At 41.2% G+C, this 18,412-nt stretch overlaps 1 protein-coding gene across 50 annotated transcripts in view; it reads left to right on the top strand.

The window, feature by feature from the left end:
- Positions 1 to 18,412, top strand: part of CAST (calpastatin) — a 116,991-nt gene that overhangs the window by 29,333 nt on the left and 69,246 nt on the right. For 18 of the 50 annotated variants that reach the window (XM_070569649.1, XM_070569647.1, XM_070569640.1 and 15 more), the window contains exon 3: positions 6,225 to 6,296. The exons of 7 other annotated variants lie outside the window; for them this stretch is intronic. In XM_070569649.1, coding sequence (XP_070425750.1) covers positions 6,225 to 6,296 — 72 coding nt within the window. Of the gene's footprint in view, positions 1 to 6,224; positions 6,297 to 17,593; positions 17,886 to 18,412 lie in introns of those variants that run through there. 25 more of the 50 variants (XM_070569634.1, XM_070569631.1, XM_070569630.1 and 22 more) reach the window with 3 other exon arrangements.

The raw sequence follows: 18,412 nt of genomic DNA, 5'->3' as shown, positions 1-18,412 counted from the left end.
GTAGACTGTGGCAATGGTAGGGCTCCCTCGTTTGTTTCCCTCTCAGGGTGCACTGTCCTGTGCTGCCTGGTACCCAGTGCCTGAAAACCACTGTTTCATATAATTGTCTGGGTTTTCTTGGTTGTTTAAGGTAGGAACCCTCCTCACATTTGAATCAAAATTTCCTTGCGTTTTTGAATCTGAATTTCCTTACATATGAACTTCAGTAATAAAAGGGAAACAGACCTGTGCTTGAAAGGAGGATGTGGCCCAGCTGACAAACTCAAGCTCCTTCCTTCACTGTGAAGGGGTTTGAGCACGACTTTGGAGCTGGGTTTTTAATTTTTCTCATTCATAAGCCTGGTCACTGACTCACTTCTTTGTTGTCTGCTAAATGCTTTCCAGATGTTCTGCTAATGTTTAAATGTGCGAGAAAAACTGTTGAAACTGCCTCTGCAGTATCCTGACCTGACACCCTGTACCACCTCAGAGGGGTCCTTGCAACTCTCAGGAAACACACTGAGGTCACGTGTATTCCTGCAGATTTTGACGACCCCTCAAACACACAGAGAGACGTGTGACAATGTTGGCACCTGTGGGATTCATTAGAGCAAGGTCCAGAGGGAGCTTCATCCTTGACATGGGATGCAGGACTCCCAGGACCTGCTGCTCTGGCAGGCCACACCCAACAGGGAGGCCTTTTAGCATTAACCCTGCAAGAGGCGCCCGGCTTCCCTTAGCTTGCATTCATTGAGTCATCACAGTCTGTCCGGCTAGGAGCTAAATGCATGGCATTTATAATGTCACGTGATCCCCAGCTCACACAGGCCAGGAACAGGATGTGTTCCCACCAGTCAGAATCATCAGGTAGAGGACTCCAAAGCGTATCATCTCTGTATTGAAAAAAAAAATTAGTCCTACTTTGAAGGCTGCTCTTGTCCAACCTCACGAAGCTTAAAAGCAAACCTCAACAGGATCAAACTGTTTCCAAGTGACTTAACTGTGTCCATTATTAGAATCATGGCTAGTCCTCAGGAAAAATCACTTTTTTCTGTCCAAAGAAAAGCAATTATTTTTTTGATCATAAATCATAAAAGCTCCTAGGAAATTCTCCACAGCCATTGAGATCCTCATGAGTTAAAGCTAGGCCCCCTGGGGTTGCCCTGGGGAGATGAGTCTGTTCCTTTGCTACCCATTCTAGGACTTTGGCCATCTCTCTTTAGAGCAGGGATGTCCAACCTGTGGGCCATAGACCTCAGGCCATACCTCATCTCATTTATTCCTCACAGTCTCCCTCTGAGGTGTGGGTAGGGTTAATCCATTTTACAGATGAGAAAATCAGTGTTTAAGAACATTCATATTTTTGAATATGAACTCTCATGGCTGGCATTTGGTGGAGACAGGATTCTTGCCACATGTATCAAAAGACAGAACCACTGTTCTAGAGTGTGTGGCACCTTTCTTTGCTGAGTCACTGAGTCTCAGGATGACATGAGGCTTCACTAGGGGACCTTTCCTGAGATTAGAGGAGATAGTGACACAGCAACTCTTTGCCTGGCTCTTGGAACTTCGTTGTTACTTTGGAAACAGATTTTAAGACTTGAGTTCTGATTCGTTCAATAAAAACTTTTTATCATGAACTACAAGCAGCACAAAAAAGGTATGCAGTTAATTCTTTTCATGCCTTCTTGCAGCTGTAGATAGAATTGATCTAGTCTGTGCATTCCTGTTGAACTTCTCTGCTCAAGTATGAGGAGCCTTTATCGCGGGTCTCTTGGCTGGCAGACTGAACCACTTTTGGAACTGGGGGAGGCAGCTTCCAGTAGAGGGTGTGGATTCGTAGTCCAAGGAATCAGGGCCTGTGTACACTCAGGAGTCTGTGCCTGACAGGAGCAATCACACAAGTTCTCTGTAAGTGGACCAGACTTGGTGTCCTGGAATTTGAGTCCAGAAGAGGAGAATAGGGCATGGGGTTACACTTCTGTCCCTGTAAATTGTTAGGACTGAGGCCCATGGCACGCTGAACTGCAAGGAGGGAATGACTCAGCCAGGCCTGCAGCCTGACATATAGGGATGAGAGGCAGGCTGCTCCTGACGCTTTCCTTTCTATAAAACTTATGTTAAACAAAGAAGTGCTCATAAATATTAGAAGGAATGTGATTGGTTGGCAAGGGACAATCTGCTGAATGGCCTTTTGTCTGTGGGCTTATGGAAATGAAGAAAAATAATTTAACTCAATTTGAATTATCTTATACTGGCATCCTCATTGAACATCTTAATCTTTTAAAAACTAGAGCATATGTGTATGTCAGGACAAATGCAGAGTCATAGACAAATGAGCTTGTTTTGAGAGTTCCTACTTATTGTGAGTAGATGAATTCTGTTCTATCTGAGGGTGGATCCTGTCCTATCACTAGTTAGTGAATATCCAGACTTATCCAGGTGAGAGATGTGTCCAGGCCAGAGTGGGATTTCTAAGGACCAGTGCTGATGATAAGGGAATAGGGGAGTGAGAGTGAAGAAGACACCAGCAAAACCAAGCACACGGTGACGTGAAGCTAGAGGACTTTGAGAGCTTTTCACCTGAACAGAAGGGAGGACTCATGAGGGCTAAATGGCAACCAGAGATGATCAGGAAGCAGGCTAAAGCTGGAAGAAACTGATGATCTCAAACACACCTGACAGTAGTGCCATCTTAAACCTATGTCATTTCATACTAAGTATCTTGACCCAGCATCCTATTTCATCCCATACCATATATGCCTGTGCCCGCCATGCTTCACCTGTACTGACTTCTTTCTGTTCCTCCAACTTGCCAAGCCTGTTCCCATATCAGGGCCTTTGCACATGCTACTCTATCCACCTAGAATGCCTCTCCTCTCTCATCCCATGTGTACATGATTGGTTTATTTGCAGTGAGGTCTCAATCAAATGTCACTTCTTTTTCTCTCTTGTCTGAACCAACGCTCAGCCAGCCACTCTCTGTTACATTACACTGTTTTATTGTCTTTACAACACTCATCACTCTCTGAAATCATTTTGTTTTTTGTTGACTTATTTAGAGTCTGATTCCTCTTACAGGAATGTACACACTGTGAGAGCAGGAGCTTTTTCTGTTTAAATGATCAATACATCCCCACTGCCTAGAATAGGAGCAGGCTCAGAACTAGGGTTCAATTAATGTCTGTTCAATGAATGAGTGGATGAAGGCACGCATGAAGTCAGACACAATTCAAGAAAGAGAGCCAAGACTTACCTACCAGACAAAGCAATCTGTCATTATATTTTAGTTACACTAACCTGAGAATAAGGAGTCTGTGCTCTTGTATCTAAATTTTTGTATTGTGTTTTAAGTGACTAAGGGCTCAGTAAATATTTATTGGATAAAAATTTAGTGAAAGGTCGTTTTTACGAATTCTACTCTTGTTTCAGCTGAATTTTAGACTAGGTAATCCAGGTGGCTCAGAGGGCAAGGGAAGCTTGGGGGTGACAGGTCATACCCACAGGAATGCTGAGAAAGCCTCAACTTTTGAGTCATCTTTTGAGTTAAAAGACAATGAATGTATTAGTAAATCATTTTTTAAAAGTAAAACTTGAGTTGGTATAAAGGTAAAATAAAAATCAGCGTGTGTATTAAGTATAAACAGTTGTTATTTTTAACTCAATAGTTTCATAACTCAGCTGAAAAGCAAGTGTTTTAATTTTCAAGGCAAATCCTAGCTGACATGTTGTAGTGGAATTCATTGAGAGATGAGCCGGGGTCTGGTATGTGGGCTTTGATGTAGTGAGTGGGAGCTGGAGTTAGCACAGGATTGGAATGTGACCTTCCTTGGTTGTAACTGAGACCAAAGGCTGATAGCAGGATGCGGGGCAGCTGTGGCACACTGCACAATGACCTGACTTTTCTGGGCTTCTCTCTCCTCACTGGAAAATGGGGAGGTTGAAATGGATAAAGAGGTTAAAATGAATAGCCCCATTGCTGTATTCTTGTCTTGATTTCTTATGTCCAGTCTCCTTCACTGAATCCATGTATCCACTACGGTTATCAGAAACCACCTTTTGATACACTTTATATTTTGAGAAGAGACTTGTGATCTGGATAAAATTTAGGCCGTCCCTTCCTTTCAGCATCTCCCATATCACACCCCCATTACTAGCTTTTTAGCAGCTGCTTTTATTTTTATCACAGTTATCTAGGATTTGTTTTCTTCCCTTGGTTGATGGTAGTACACGTATGTTTGGAAGAGACTGTTTCTTGAGTCTACAGGCTAATGCACAGAAGCCTCGGACTTCTGCCAGTGCCTCTGAGGCCCCCTAGATACCCATTTTAGAAACGTGTGTCCACCCTGCTGTGTCGGTGGTCTTCCTGAAGTGCTCTGAGAGTGGTCACCAGTGGACATAGACAAGTTATACTTGGAGCACAGCAAGCTAAGTTTTGACTTGTCTGCTTGCTAAGGCAATATTTACCCTGAAAGAAAAGAAGACTTCGGCTCAAGCTCCCATGGCATTTTCAAAAAATTAAGCAGTATGAAAGTTGCTAAGTATTTCTTCTAAATGTTAAAGAATTAAACCGAATCATTGCCAGTTATATATTTCAAAAATTATGTATATTTTTATATTTTTAAGTGTTACTATATATACGTATAACTCTTCAATGTGTTATGTATCAGCTAATTAGTGCATTACCACCCTTCTATATTCCATGTTTACAGTCCATTATTCACATTTATAAACATTAGAGCATAATTAGCATTTTATGTTATAAAACTTTATAGTTTATGTGTGTGCTTCTTTGCAATACATTCATAAGTAAGAGATGTAGGCTATCAAGGCCTTGTTGAGAAAGCAACTGTGAATTTTTCTTTTCTTTTTCGCCCTTTCACTTATTATCCTTTTTGCAGTTAAAATAGTCATATAAGAAAGTACAAAAAAGCACAAAGAAGAATTTTTTTAAAATCCCTCTTTACTCCACCATCAGAAAATAACCCCATATGAACTTCAGAGACCATACTCTACATGCTATTTTATATTCTGACTTCTCTTTGTATAAAATACCAATAATATGTTTTCATTTAATTATTCTTCTACATATGATTTTTTAAAATTTATTTTATTTTTATTTATTTATTTACTTATTTTTGAGAAAGATTAGCCCTGAGCTAACATCCGCTGCCAATCCTCCTCTTTTTGCGGAGGAAGACTGGCCCTGAGCTCACATCCATGCCCATCTTCCTTTACTTTATATGTGGGATGCCTGCCACAGCATGGCTTGCCAAGTGGTGCCACGTCTGCACCCGGGATCTGAACCGGCGAACCCCGGGCAGCCAAAGCGGAAGGTGCGAACTTAACCACTGCATCAGCGGGCTGGCCCCATAAATATGATTTTTAATAACTGCATGATATTTCATCCTTAGCTGTCCATAACATAACCCCCTATTGTGGGAGGCAGTGTAGAGAGAGAACAGAGTCTGAGGCAGACATCCTACTTTTTACTAGCGGTGACCGTGGCGGAGTTCTGTACTCATCCCAGTCCTCAGTGACCTCACCTGTAAAATGGGATAACAATAGTGCCAGCTTTCTATCGATTTTGTGAAGATTAAATAAGTTATTATGGATGGTACTTAAAACACTTAGCGCACTTACAATAATGTTCCAATAATAGATTCTATTGTTAGAGCCTTATTATTCGATCATTATCCATTATTCTAATAGAATACCTGGCACATGGTAAGCACTCAATAAACATTCAGTATTATTACTTATATTGTTTTTAGCTTTTTGATATTGTAAGACTGTGATGAATATCTTCAAAGAAAAGTCTTTTGCTCTTCTCGTATTATTTTCCTAAGATGAAGTTGTAGAAGTAGAATTACATCCTTGATACTTATTGCTAGATCGCCCTCCGCACAAGTTGTCCCAGTGCACACTCTCCAGCACTGTGAGAGAGAGAGCACGGGGCGTGGTGTTGCTTCCGGAAGTGCGTTATGGTGGAAAACGGCAACTGCCCATGTGAGGATCTTTGCAGTTCTCTGAAATCATTGAATATTGAACAATTGGGATTTATTCAACTTACTCTTCAATATTCATGTAGTCTTCAGGCAAAGATATACAAAATTTAAAAATGTTCATTTTTTTATGTCTAGTATATTAATCTGATTTTTGCTTGAGAAGATATATGTATTGATATGAAAATTTGCACTTGACTGCATTGTTTTCCCCCATTGAAACTGTTTTCTATTTTCAAGAAGAAAGCAACAAGTCTTGGGAGCAGTCAACCCTCCAGAACCCATGCTGGCGAAACAGCCCCAGCCACCAAGGTCAGTCATTTCCTGAACATGAAAAGCCCCCTGCTCTACAGGTGTATCGTTAGTGGGTGGGGCCTGTAGGGAAGGCAGATGGGGCCTGTATATCGCTGAAAGATTTTGAACAAAGTATCGTTTCTGTGCTGGGCGGGAGGATGTAATTTCCTAATAATGATTCGAATGATTTAAAACCTAGTAAACCATTTATGTTATAATTCTCCCTGGAATATAATAATGTTTCCAATAAAATCATTATTATCATACCCATCTACAGATAATATTGGACTTTTGCACATACTATAAGTAGAAATATAGTCTTCCCACTTTTTCAGAAAATATTTTTTCAGAAAATAATTCAGATCCTCTTTTTGAGCATTAGCTACACCAGGCTCTCTGTTAAATGCTAGATGTAATTATCTTATGCAATCTCCTCACAATTTTATAATTATTATTCCTTTATACCTGAGGAAACCAGGGCTCAGAGATGTTAAGTAACCTTGACAAGATCACAAAGCCAGTAAGATGGAGGTAGGGTTCAAACCCAGGTTTCCTGTTCACGCAAGATTCTTAACATGCTGGACCTTATAAGTTCCGATTGAGTATTCTTTGGTAATATAACACTTCAAAGCTTTGAAACTTATAAAAATCACTGAAATGTCACCTTGCAAGACAAGAAACTATACTTTAGCCAGCAGTTTTTAATGTATAAAATAGTTATGTTCAGTCCATTTCAACTTGTGTTCTTCCGATGTGTCCAAGATTATCACAAACCTTAACCTATTTCAGTACTGTCTATACAATTATTTTAAATAAATATTTTTCCTTTAAAACCAGTGGCTCTCCTACAGTCTGTGGACTTCCTTGTGTATGTTCCTTGTGTCAATCAAGAAAAAATCACTACAAATTAAATAGCAGATATTTATTTGGCTAATTAGAATTGCAACTCAGGAGGCACAGATTCAGGCAGAAGCCCAAAATGTGCCCCAAGGAAGACAAAGGAGGCAACGGTTTATAAAGATAAAGAGCTAGATTACACAGGTTGTTTTACAAGATTAGTGATTGGCATCCGCAACAACTGTTACTTCTTGGCTATACGTGATTGGTTGCTAAGGCCATCTGTAAGGCAAAAAGGTCTTATCCATGGGAGTATGCATATTTCTTGAAAGGTCAAGGTGACAGCAGTGAAGCACAGTTCAAAAGTTACATTCCATCTAAGTAGAGATGTGCATAAGCCCGACTTCCTTAATGGCCTCCCAGCTCCATTTTAGAAGCCTTGACATATGTTACTCCATTTTATTTTTGCTCCTCATTTATCCCTTTTGATCAAGATCTTTCAACAAAAAGCATTGCAGATCAAGCATTTGATGTATTGATATTTCCCTTATTGCCTGGAAAGCTTATTCTTGGGAAGTCATGTCCCTCATAGGGGAGAAAGTGAGGTGTCAATCATCAGGGAGTAATGTAGTCAGAGGCTTTGGCCACATCTGAGCAATAAGGAGGCAGTCAGGAAATGAGTCTTCGGCTTAGTCTTTATCTGGAAAAAGTATCAAGTCCTTTGTTTGGAGTTGCAAGATTTGTCAGTCATCTCAAGTCACTGGTATCATCACTCTAGCAGTAGACAGACCTGCAGCATCATGAAATGCAAATCATTAAAGTTTAAAGGTGGCAAAGATTGAACAAACCGGAATAATAATCATTAGCAAGGCTTGGAACCTTGATCTTAAAATAGCTCCAAGTCCAATGGGTAACCAACCAAATAGGTCAAAGTGGTCTAGGAAGCCAGCAGTATGACCTATATCATTGAGGAGATTTACATTATCTTTGATGACCTTTAGCTCTTGTTTTATGTGACCAGACTCCATTTACATAGAAGCAACATTCTTCTCCCAGGAGTGTGTGCAAGTATCCCCTTCTTGAGCAGTTAGGATGTCAAGAGCCCTTCGATTACCTGACACAATCCCTGTTAGGGAATCCCGGGATCATCGTTGTTGAGCCAAGGCTCAAGCAGTAGATTTTGCCAGTTTAGCTATGGTTAGGATAAGATTTTTATCAACAGGTCATCACGGACAATATCAATCCAAAGGACAAAGCCTTTGGTGATGGTAATCAATGGAGAGTAGATGGGGTGTAAAAAAGAGGTCACCAAGTTTCACCTAGACTTATGAGATTGAGGGTGTTTTTTTCCTTCGACAAGAACTTGAAATGGAATATTATGATTTCCTAAAAGACATTATTCTGTCATATGCCAGCTGTCTAGACATTCATAAGCCCATGGTTCCCTGTGGTAATCACACATAGAAGTGTACCAGAAAGGGGGCACATAATATACAATGCCTTCTAGTTCTGTAGCAGAGTCTGTGGTGAGGAGCACTTGGCAACGTCCTTTCCACTGGGGTGTGAGGGCTTAAGTCTTTCTCAGATGATGCTTCCAGAATACTCAGTCCTCAGGCTCTAGACTGTGACCAACAGGATTCCTTTAAACTGGAATCCGGGAAAGCTGCTTTAACCTGTTGATGATAGGCTTAAGCATAAGACATTAGAGACTTGCTACAGATGGTCATACTAGCATAAGGCAACAATTGTCTCATGTGAGGTTAGTTTATATTTTCCAAAGAGGGTACTTCGAACAGTCAGCGAGATCAAAAGTAATACCCTAGGCTGGGAGGGGGGGTCCAGTCCATAGGTATATAACAAAACCTAAAAGACAATTAGACTAGAATCTAGTATCTATAAAAGTACAAACATAATTTTTCCCTCAACAAGTACCCTCATTTTCTTTTTACCAGAAATAATCACAGTAAAACTAATTTGTTTACATTAAAAACTTAGCCTGATTATTTATACAAGTGAAAATATGAATACTCACTGAGATTTTCTGAATTCTGGAAGGATTAGATAGGGAGAAAAAGTAAATGTTTCATCTTTGGTCACAAAGGTATATCTTACCAAGTTGTTGCTAGCTTAAGAGAAAAGATTTCTTTAAATGTGGAAAAACCAAACAGTAGAGCATCTTTCTCAGTTCGTGTGGTCCCATGTAATTTCATATTTCTTCTGCTTGAATCCAGTTTTCCCATTAGTTTTCTTGACTTTGCCTGATGATTGAGGATGATAGGAATGGTGGTAATTCCAATAAGTTTGTAAGGTTGTTGTTAAAGTTTCTATGATTTGGGGCCTGCCTGGTGGCACAGTGGTTATGTTCGCACGTTCTGCTTCCCGGGGGCTAGGGTTTGCCGGTTCGGATCCTGGGTGCGGACATGGAACTGCTTGTCACACCATGCTGTGGTAGGCGTCCCACGTATAAAGTAGAGGAAGATGGGCATGGATGTTAGCTCAGGGCCAGTCTTCCTCAGCAAAAAGAGGAGGATTGGCAGTATTAGCTCAGGGCTAATCTTCCTCAAAAAAAAAAAAGAAGAAAGTTTCTATGATTTGCCCAGTGAAGTGGGTGCCTCGATCACTGGAGACTGTGGAACGTATATCCCAAGTGAGAAATACATTTTCTAACAGTTTCTTTGCCATTGTAAAGGCATCAGCTTTGTGACAAGGGAAGGCTTCAATCCATGTGGAAAACATACATACAGCAAGAACACAATGGTAACTCATACTAAGTAGCAGTTGAATGAATTCCAGCTGCAGATGCTCAAAGGACCCAGAGGGAGGAATTCTGAGGCCTCTGGGGACAGAGATAGTTTTTCTTAATGCGTTATAGTGAGTGAAGGAATGTAGAATCAAAAAAATGGGGTTTTCCAGGGAGCCAGAAAGAAACAAGTGGCCGTCTTGGGTTTCCCATAGCTCCGATTGTTAATTTACAGCCCTTGTTTACCCATCTTAACTTCTCTGATTCAGGAGCAGACTGTTGCCATGTTACAGGGATATCAGGATGGCAAAAGTCTGGCAATGAAGAGTCAAATTTTATTTAACTATTTGTAATCTTTGCTTTCCAGTGAAACTTAGGAAGCAGGCAATTATAAACTGTCTATGATATATTAGCATCCTGTAGTAGATTAGCAAATGCGTAAACACATTTCACAGTTTTTGGAAGCATATTTCTCTTTACAGCAAACTTTTCAATGGGGCACAAAACATGTCTATTAATAACCCAAATATTGTTTGTCTCTCTGTTAAAAAAAAAAATTAGAAAGTCAAAACTAGAAAAACTTATGCTTAGCAATCAATGTCTCAGAATGCCATCCTGTCCAGAAATGATTTAGATATTCAATCAATATCTATTATTTGGTTTAACTTAGTATAAGTTTTTATCTTATTTAAATTTATTTAAATACTTGTTTTTAACAACTATGTTTGTATGAGATGTTAAATCATAAGCCATCATTCCAAGTCATTCCCCCTACAAATTCTGTAACACAGACAGCATGAGCCCACTGTACCAGTAAACCAAGGTAGAAAAAGTTGTATTTTGCATTATATTCAGTACTGATAACTCTGAAGACATGCCTGTTTTTCTTAAACCAAGTTAAATGATCTTTCATTTATCAAAGATTATCTCAGATCACTTGAACTTGAAAAACACTTGAACTTGAAAAACATTTGTATTAGTTTCTATATTTCTGAGAGTTTTAGGAATACTCAAGTTATATAAATGTTTAATTTTGGGAATACCACCCAGATTTAGAAAAATATCATATATATGTATAGAGAGAGAGACATACATACATAGACATACAGACACAAACAAAGGTCTTTAAAAATTTTAGCCATCTCTCAGGTACAAAATTCAAAGGAATAGTTGGATCCAAATTGTGTTTCTGGCAGATGGATTAAGTTTACCTGCTCAGATGGCCAAAGATTTTTACTAAAGATGTATTTTTTCTTGCTGAGAAAGACTTGCCTTGAGCTAACATCTGTTGCCAATCTTCCTCTTCTTGTATGTGAGCTGCCACCATAGCACGCCCACTGACAGACAAGTGGTGTAGGTCCACACCCAGGAACTGAACCTGGGCCACTGAAGCGTAGTACACTGAACTTAACCACTAGGCCACCAGGGCTGGCCTGGTAAGGATCTTTTTCAGAGCTCTTTTGGAAGTCATTTTGTTCTTTGGAAACTTCTGCATATCGATCAAAGAATGCATTCCATTGTCTCTGAGAGGTTTGGTGTCCTCTCTTTTAAGGGTGACCCTTAATATGGATTTAGCTAAAATTAAGCTTCCCCAGAATGGCCATTACAATTCCAAATTATTTCAAAAGTTCACCCATTTCTACTTGCTTAGCTTTAGATCTCTTATTTTCTAACTGTGCCCGCAAATAAACTAATTTAGTTATTTCAAATAAGCCCTATTGGGGCCAAGCAAGTTTTAAATCATCCTTGGGTAATATGGGTCCATCAAAGTAAAAATTTACAAGAAGAGGGACCATATTCTTTAAATATAAATCCAGCTAGGGTTCCCAAAGGAGATTGATCATTTATGGTTGTTCTAGAACAATTGTTCCCCATAATTTAGAGGGGGCTGTTCTTGGATGACCGAGGCAGGAGGGTATAGGTCCTTGGTTGTGTATGTGCTGCTTGTGAGGACCACTTTCCAAAACGTCACCAATGGTCCATTGGTCTCTCTCTCTTACCCGTCTCAGAAAATCCTGAGCACCAAGTGGTGTCAGGTTGCTCAAGGTACTAGGATGACCAGTCCTCTATGTGTACCTTCCAAATAAGCTTATGAATTTCCCTCTCACCCAGAAATGGAGTGTGTTCTTCTGTTGGGAGCCCTGTGAGACCTTTGCATGTCATGAACAGAGTCCCAACACTTCCACTAGGTTTCTAGTCACCTAGAAACAGCCCAAAGAGGCTGGGAAGGATCAGTGTCTCTTATCTTTGGAGTCAGAGGACTCTCATGTGGCTAACAGGGGAAATTAAGAAGTCTTCCTTGGTTATCAAGAACAGCTGAATTTCAAATTGTAAAGAGGTGTGGCCACTTGAGTAAAATGAAAAACGCTTAGAGCTACAATAACACCCACCAGGAAGTGTCCTTAAACTGGAATCCTCTGCCTAGTTAAAACGAGGATAGAATCCTCCCCTCCAAAGGACTAAGGACAGAACCAGTTAATCCACCCAAATAAAATCTGGTCTGAACTTCAGCCGAAAATAGGAGGTTCCAATCCAGGAGAACTTAACACCAGAACTCCAAGCCTTGCCAGTGGAAACGCTAGAGAACAAGGGTTCTTGGAGTTACCTTCCGCATGCGTGTCCCTAGTGGGCCTGGGGGTTGGAGATCAGTTGCTCTGGATCCTGCCGACTACACCAAGAAATGTTGACGGAGGGAAAATCACTACAATTTAAATAGCAGATATTTATTTGGGCAATTGCAACTCAGGAAACACAGATTCAGGCAGAAGCCCAAAATGTGCTCCAAGGAAGACAAAAGAGGCAATGGTTATAAAGGCAAAAAGAGAGAAATTGCACAGGTTGTTTTACGAGATTTGTGATTGGTGTCGGCAACAAGTGTTACTTCTTGGCTATACGTGATTGGTTGCTAAGGCCATCTCTAAGTCAAAAAGTGCTTATCCATCTTATCCATCCATAATTTACTCCATTTTGTTATCGCTTTCCATGCTTGTTTGGCGAAGAGGTAATGATTTAGGGCCTCCTGGAACCCCAGCTCCTCTCCAAGCCCGTAAGGGTGCCAAAACCAAACCCAGCTGAGAAATGAGAAGAGGCAAGGCACAGAATTGAAAACCATCCCGAATTAAGACTATGAGTTTGCTTTATAGACTTTTTCAGGTCTTCTCTTCTACCAGCCAGTAAAAGAATAAAAATCATTGAAGGACTTTGAATTTTAAATTCAGGGGTGAATTAATGTTTGAAACCAACATAAACTCAAAACTGGGGTCTTCTCTTTTAGCCATTCTGTTTTTGTTGTTGGGGGCACTACTGCATTGATGCTCACTGTGGGTAAGAGACTTTGCTCAGCGAAACAAACCTGTTTCCTCTTTGCCACTTATTAGCAAGTTTACTTAGTTCCATGGAGCCTCAGTTTCCTCATCTGTAAAACGGGGATAGGACTTTTCTGGGCAAATTGGCCGAGAGGCTTAAATGAAATAAAACATACAAAACACTTAGCCCTGGGCCTGGGCATTTAGTAGGTGCTGGAAAATGTGTTTCTGCTGCAGTCACTCTTGTTAGTCCTCATACTCTGCTGTTTGGAGGTCTCCAACTAAAAAAGATTTTCCAGACATGGCCTATCTTTTATAGTATTAGGACCTTTATTTAAATTATGCCTCTAAAAACTGAGAAGCCTCATTAGCAAACCTCCAACCTGATGAGATTTAGTGAACCATTTGTACCTGATTTCCAGAACTGTTATTACCTAAACTCTTGGAGGGCCAGTACATTGTGGAAAACCACACTCAGTTTTTTCTTGAACTTAGTCGTAAGAATCAGTCCCTTTTCCATATTTTTTTCACACGGGAAGTTATCATCCAATCATTCTGAGATGGAAGGGTTATAAAGAATTTGGACCTCTGCCCCAAAGCCTGCTCTGTCTCAGGAAGCTGGGAGAGGGCATGGCTGGGAGGTGCAGACGTTTTAGCCACGTTTGTTGTTTTAGTGTTAAATGGCAAATGACATTCTTTCCTTGGCTTCTGAAACACCATCCTTTCCTCCCTCCGTCTTCTCTCCTGTTGCTCTTTTCACTGAGGCTCCTGACTCGCTTTTCTTCACAGTTTCCTGAGTATTAGTTTTCCCAGGGTTTCATTCTTCACTCCCTCCTTTCTCATTATCTTTAATTATTACAGAGTATTGGAGGAAAAAATATGTATACTTTCTTATTTCTTCTTTTGATGTCAGATTGAAAGTGCTTGAACTCAGTATCATCATCTCTTAAAAATGATCATTCCCGTGCATCATTTAGAAAAGCTGGGGCTAACCATATTTGCGATCACTTGAAGCCTTTTCTTACACAATTATCATAACACACATAGGTAAAATAATATTCTCCCAACACATTCAGAAAAGGGCTGACAAAACAGTAGATGTAATTGGCAGTGAGAATTAGTCCTAGTTTTCTTGATTCTGGACACGTTTAACCTGAAAATTAAAATAAGTGATAATTTTACAATTATTAAGAAAATCTTAGAGTCTGTCTTAAAAATTAAATATTTAACTTGAAGCTTATGTGTAAGCTGTGTATTATAGAATGGTTACCATGTATTGCACAACTGTTTCATGAGAATTCTTACAAAATGAGTAATTATGAGTAAAAATATCACTTCCACCCTGCAATTCTGAGTTTGGAAGATTCAAACTGCATAAGTGGAATAGATATTTCTAACTCAAAATAATTATTGTAAGATGTTTAGTGCTTAAAATTCAATTTTTAATAAATTAATAATAAGGACTAATGAGGCTGCAGAAATTATATAGACTCTTATTACAGTCAGCATGAAAATAGTTGTGATCCATAATCAGTCATGCAGTTTTATTGCTGGAAGAGTTCTCAGACAACTTCTATTGTAATGACCTCCTCGTTTAGGGGAGGGAACCAAGGTTGAACTTGCATTAGGAACATGTCTGCAGAAGACCACAGCTATGAGGAAGATATGTTGGTTAAGGTTATTAGTTCCTCTGGAATCCACTCTGACTAGTTCAAGCCAAAAAAGAATTTCTTAAGGATAGCAGGTAGCTCATAGAGAGATCCAGAAGGCCCCAGAAGAAGGAATCTAAAGTTTTACAGCCAGGAAGAGTGCCCAGCCACATGGTGGGAGCTTCTCCTGCTGCCACCACAGCTCAGTGTGCAGCACATTTAGGACCGGATGTCAGAAACTCTGCCACTGCCCATTTTGAAAAGTGAGAGCCCCTATCATAGCACAGATTTCCCAGTGGGCAGCGACCTCCACACTGCTCACTTCCAATCTTATTGTGTATGGCACATCTGATTGGCCAACACAAGTCCTGCTTCACCCCGGCTCCAAGGGAATCTGGCGTGTGAGTCGTCTGCGTTCTACTTTGGGAAGGCATGTATAGATTAGGTGGGAAATTATCAGTATGTAGTGAGGGTTTTCAGATGTGTGGCCAGCTGCCAACTGGCAGACAGCCACTTCAGAAAAGAAAATAGGAGAAATGATCTAATTGAACTGAAGGAAAATTTTAAACAGAAGAAGCTACAAACAACTTTTCTCCCAGCCTAGGGGGGAGAAGATCTGAGAAGGAAAAAGCACTGGTCAGAGACATACTTTTATGATTTGGGTTCTGGTTCTGCCATAAATAGCTGTGTTAACTTTGGCAACACAGCTGTCCTCTCGGGTGCTTATTTTTCTTATCTGTAATAAGCGAGGGGCTGGATAAACGCTTTGTGTCCTGTGGAAAGTGTTCCTGCATTCAGTGTGAGCCTCGCCCCGCAGTACCCTTGTACCTTTGTGGTATGTGAGATGACTCCGTATGTTAAGCAGCAAGCATTTTTATTTTAATAATTCTGCATATATTTTAATGTGCTATAAAAAAGTTAACTTCAAACTCATGATCTAGGTTTCACTGACAAGCATTTCAGTGGATAATTTTGCTTAAGACAAGGCTAGATTAAAGGTTACAAGTAAATCTATTTTTTAAAATATTCAGTAAATATAATATAGTTATGGCAGATTAAAAAATGTTATGTCAATAGGATACAAATAACCAGTTTGGGAAACAAGATCCAGAGCAGTCAGCCTCATATTTTAGTGTGCATATCGAATCAGTGGGCATTTTATTAAAATGAAGATTCTGATTCAGGAAATCTGGGGTGAGGCTGAGATTCTGCTTTTCTAACAAGCTCCCACTTGGTGCTGCTGCTGGTCTGGCAACCACACTCGGAGCAGCAAGGATGCTGAATTGTGCTGAATCTGGGTCACTTAGCCTACTTGTACCTTAGGTTACCCAAACAGTGATTGGGGAATCTCGTTAAAAATGCAGATTCTCAGATTCTAAGGCAAGAAATTCTGATTCACCAGGTTGGGGTGAGGCCCAGGATTTTATATAGTTAATAGGTACACCCAGGTGTTTCAGATGCAGATGCCTGGGGACCACCCTGGGAAAAAAGATGAGCCTCAGTGACTGAGATGGCCACAGCCTATCAGGGAGCAGTGACGTCCATCTTCATCTCTAAGGAAAGGAGCCCCTTTCTACCTGCCCTGCGGGATAAGAATCTTTGGAAAATTTATCTCATAACATGTGATTACTCATCTGTACTCTTCAGGAGCACAGAAATACTCTCCTTCATTGAGGGAGAAATGCTGCCTAACACTGGGGGCTGTGGGTTATGAGCCTACGGCTCATCCCTATTGGGGTGTGGCCCAAATAAGTCACCCTGTGCTGTTTTTGTCACAGGAGAAATGATTGTCAGTGAAACCTAGATGAGCTGAGGTTTAGTTAAAAAAAAAAAAAAGAAAAGAAAATACTAATGATAAGCAAAAAAGGAATTTTTAAGCTATATTTTTATGAAGAAGTAGTATAAGGACAAGGTCTGCTCAGGGAATTATAAAATATATGAGTTGGAAGGGGTCTTACTTCACCAGCTTTATTTTACAGAAGTAAACGAAAAATGAAAATAAATAAGGTGGCTGTGAGGAACACCTTGCAGGGGAATTCAGAGGGACTGCACTCACTTTGACTGCCCTGTGGGATGCAGGGTACAAAACTGTGCAGACGAGCTCTCTGCCTTTTTAATGCCAGCTGGCCGTCACCTCTGCCTTGGCTGGATGCACCACTGAGTCATTGCTCAGCTGTCACAGCTAGGCCTGAGGCCACAGCTGGGCAATCACAGACCACCCCCCGCTCCTCCACTGACCACTGCTTCCTCCTCCACTCACATCCCAAGCTCGGTATCCTAACTATTGTAATTAGTTTATGGCATTGGAAAAAGTTGATTTTCCATATTCCTTTTACCATTTCCTAATTCTTTTCTCTTCACCCCGTCGTTCATTCTATATTAGTTGGCATTCTTCTATAAGAGCATTTTCTTTCCCCCTTTTACTTACTTATCCATTCATTTATTTATAGCAGTGTGGACTTAGGAATTCTTATTTTATTCAACGGCTTAAAATTCATTCTTATTTATTTTGATTTTTTTAGTTATAATAATATATAATGTATAATAATTCAGTAGAATTCTGACTCTCCTAAACTGCTCTTTAAAAAAAAATCCATTACACAATTTGAAGTGTATTTTCGAATCCCTAGTGGTGGTCATTATTAATTTGCTTTATAGTTTAAAAAGATAGTTGAGGGCGTGTGTTTGCAAGAGCACCACCGTAGCTCCCTTATTTTGGAAGAGCCCCAGGGTGACAGCCTAGAAGCGGGAGACCTCTGCCGTCAGATAGCAGAGCGCACACACCCGTGGCCGCACCGCCGGCTGCGTGACGAAGCGAGCGGGCCTTCCGGACGCCAGCCCCGTGACCGCGCGGCGCAGCGAGCACCGCCCTCCGCAGGAGCGCCCGGAGCCCGGGGCGGCGCCCGGGAGGAGGGCGGGAGCCGCCGCGTCGCCGTCCCCGGACCGCCCCGCCCCTCCCCGCCCCGTGCGCTCTCCCGGCTGCGGCTCAAAACTGAAACCGCGGGGGCCGAGCCCAAGCAGGAATGCAAACATCCTGAAAACCCAGCCGAAGTCTCTGGGCCGGGAGCCGGACGCAGTGAGTACCGATCTCGGCCGCTTCCCAGGAGGGCGACCCGAGGCGCCGCCTTCGCGCCCGGCCCTGCGCCCCCGAGGCTCGGACCCTGCTGCTGGCTCCCCAGCTTGGACGTGCGCCCTTGCTAGTCTCTTGACCCTGAGGATACATTTCTTTCCAAATGGGTTCTAAGTTAAGTTGTGTTACTTGTCGACCCCTCCTCCCTGTCGGTGACTCTGTTGCTGAGTCTTCAGCTGGAAATGTGTCTGGTGACCGGATACAGCAGGGTTACAAAACCAGGGATTTGTGGTTTGGCATTTCTATGTCTAGGGGTAAACCTCTTCTTCTCCCCCAGCTCTGCCCCCACCACTATGCCGACCTCCGTTTTAGAGAATGAGCTCACTCTGTATAACCTTTCCATGTACCTTGTACACGCTGGGTGTGGTGTGGCAAATGTTGTAACTTGTTCCGCTTCTGTTTCCTTGAACTCAACCTGCGACTGTGGTCAGATAATATCGCTGAAGGGTACTTTGTATATATCTTTCCAGAAT

The sequence above is a fragment of the Equus przewalskii genome, chromosome 13, assembly GCF_037783145.1.
Source record: "Equus przewalskii isolate Varuska chromosome 13, EquPr2, whole genome shotgun sequence".
NCBI lineage: Eukaryota > Metazoa > Chordata > Mammalia > Perissodactyla > Equidae > Equus > Equus przewalskii.
This window is presented reverse-complemented; position numbering and strand designations above follow the sequence as displayed.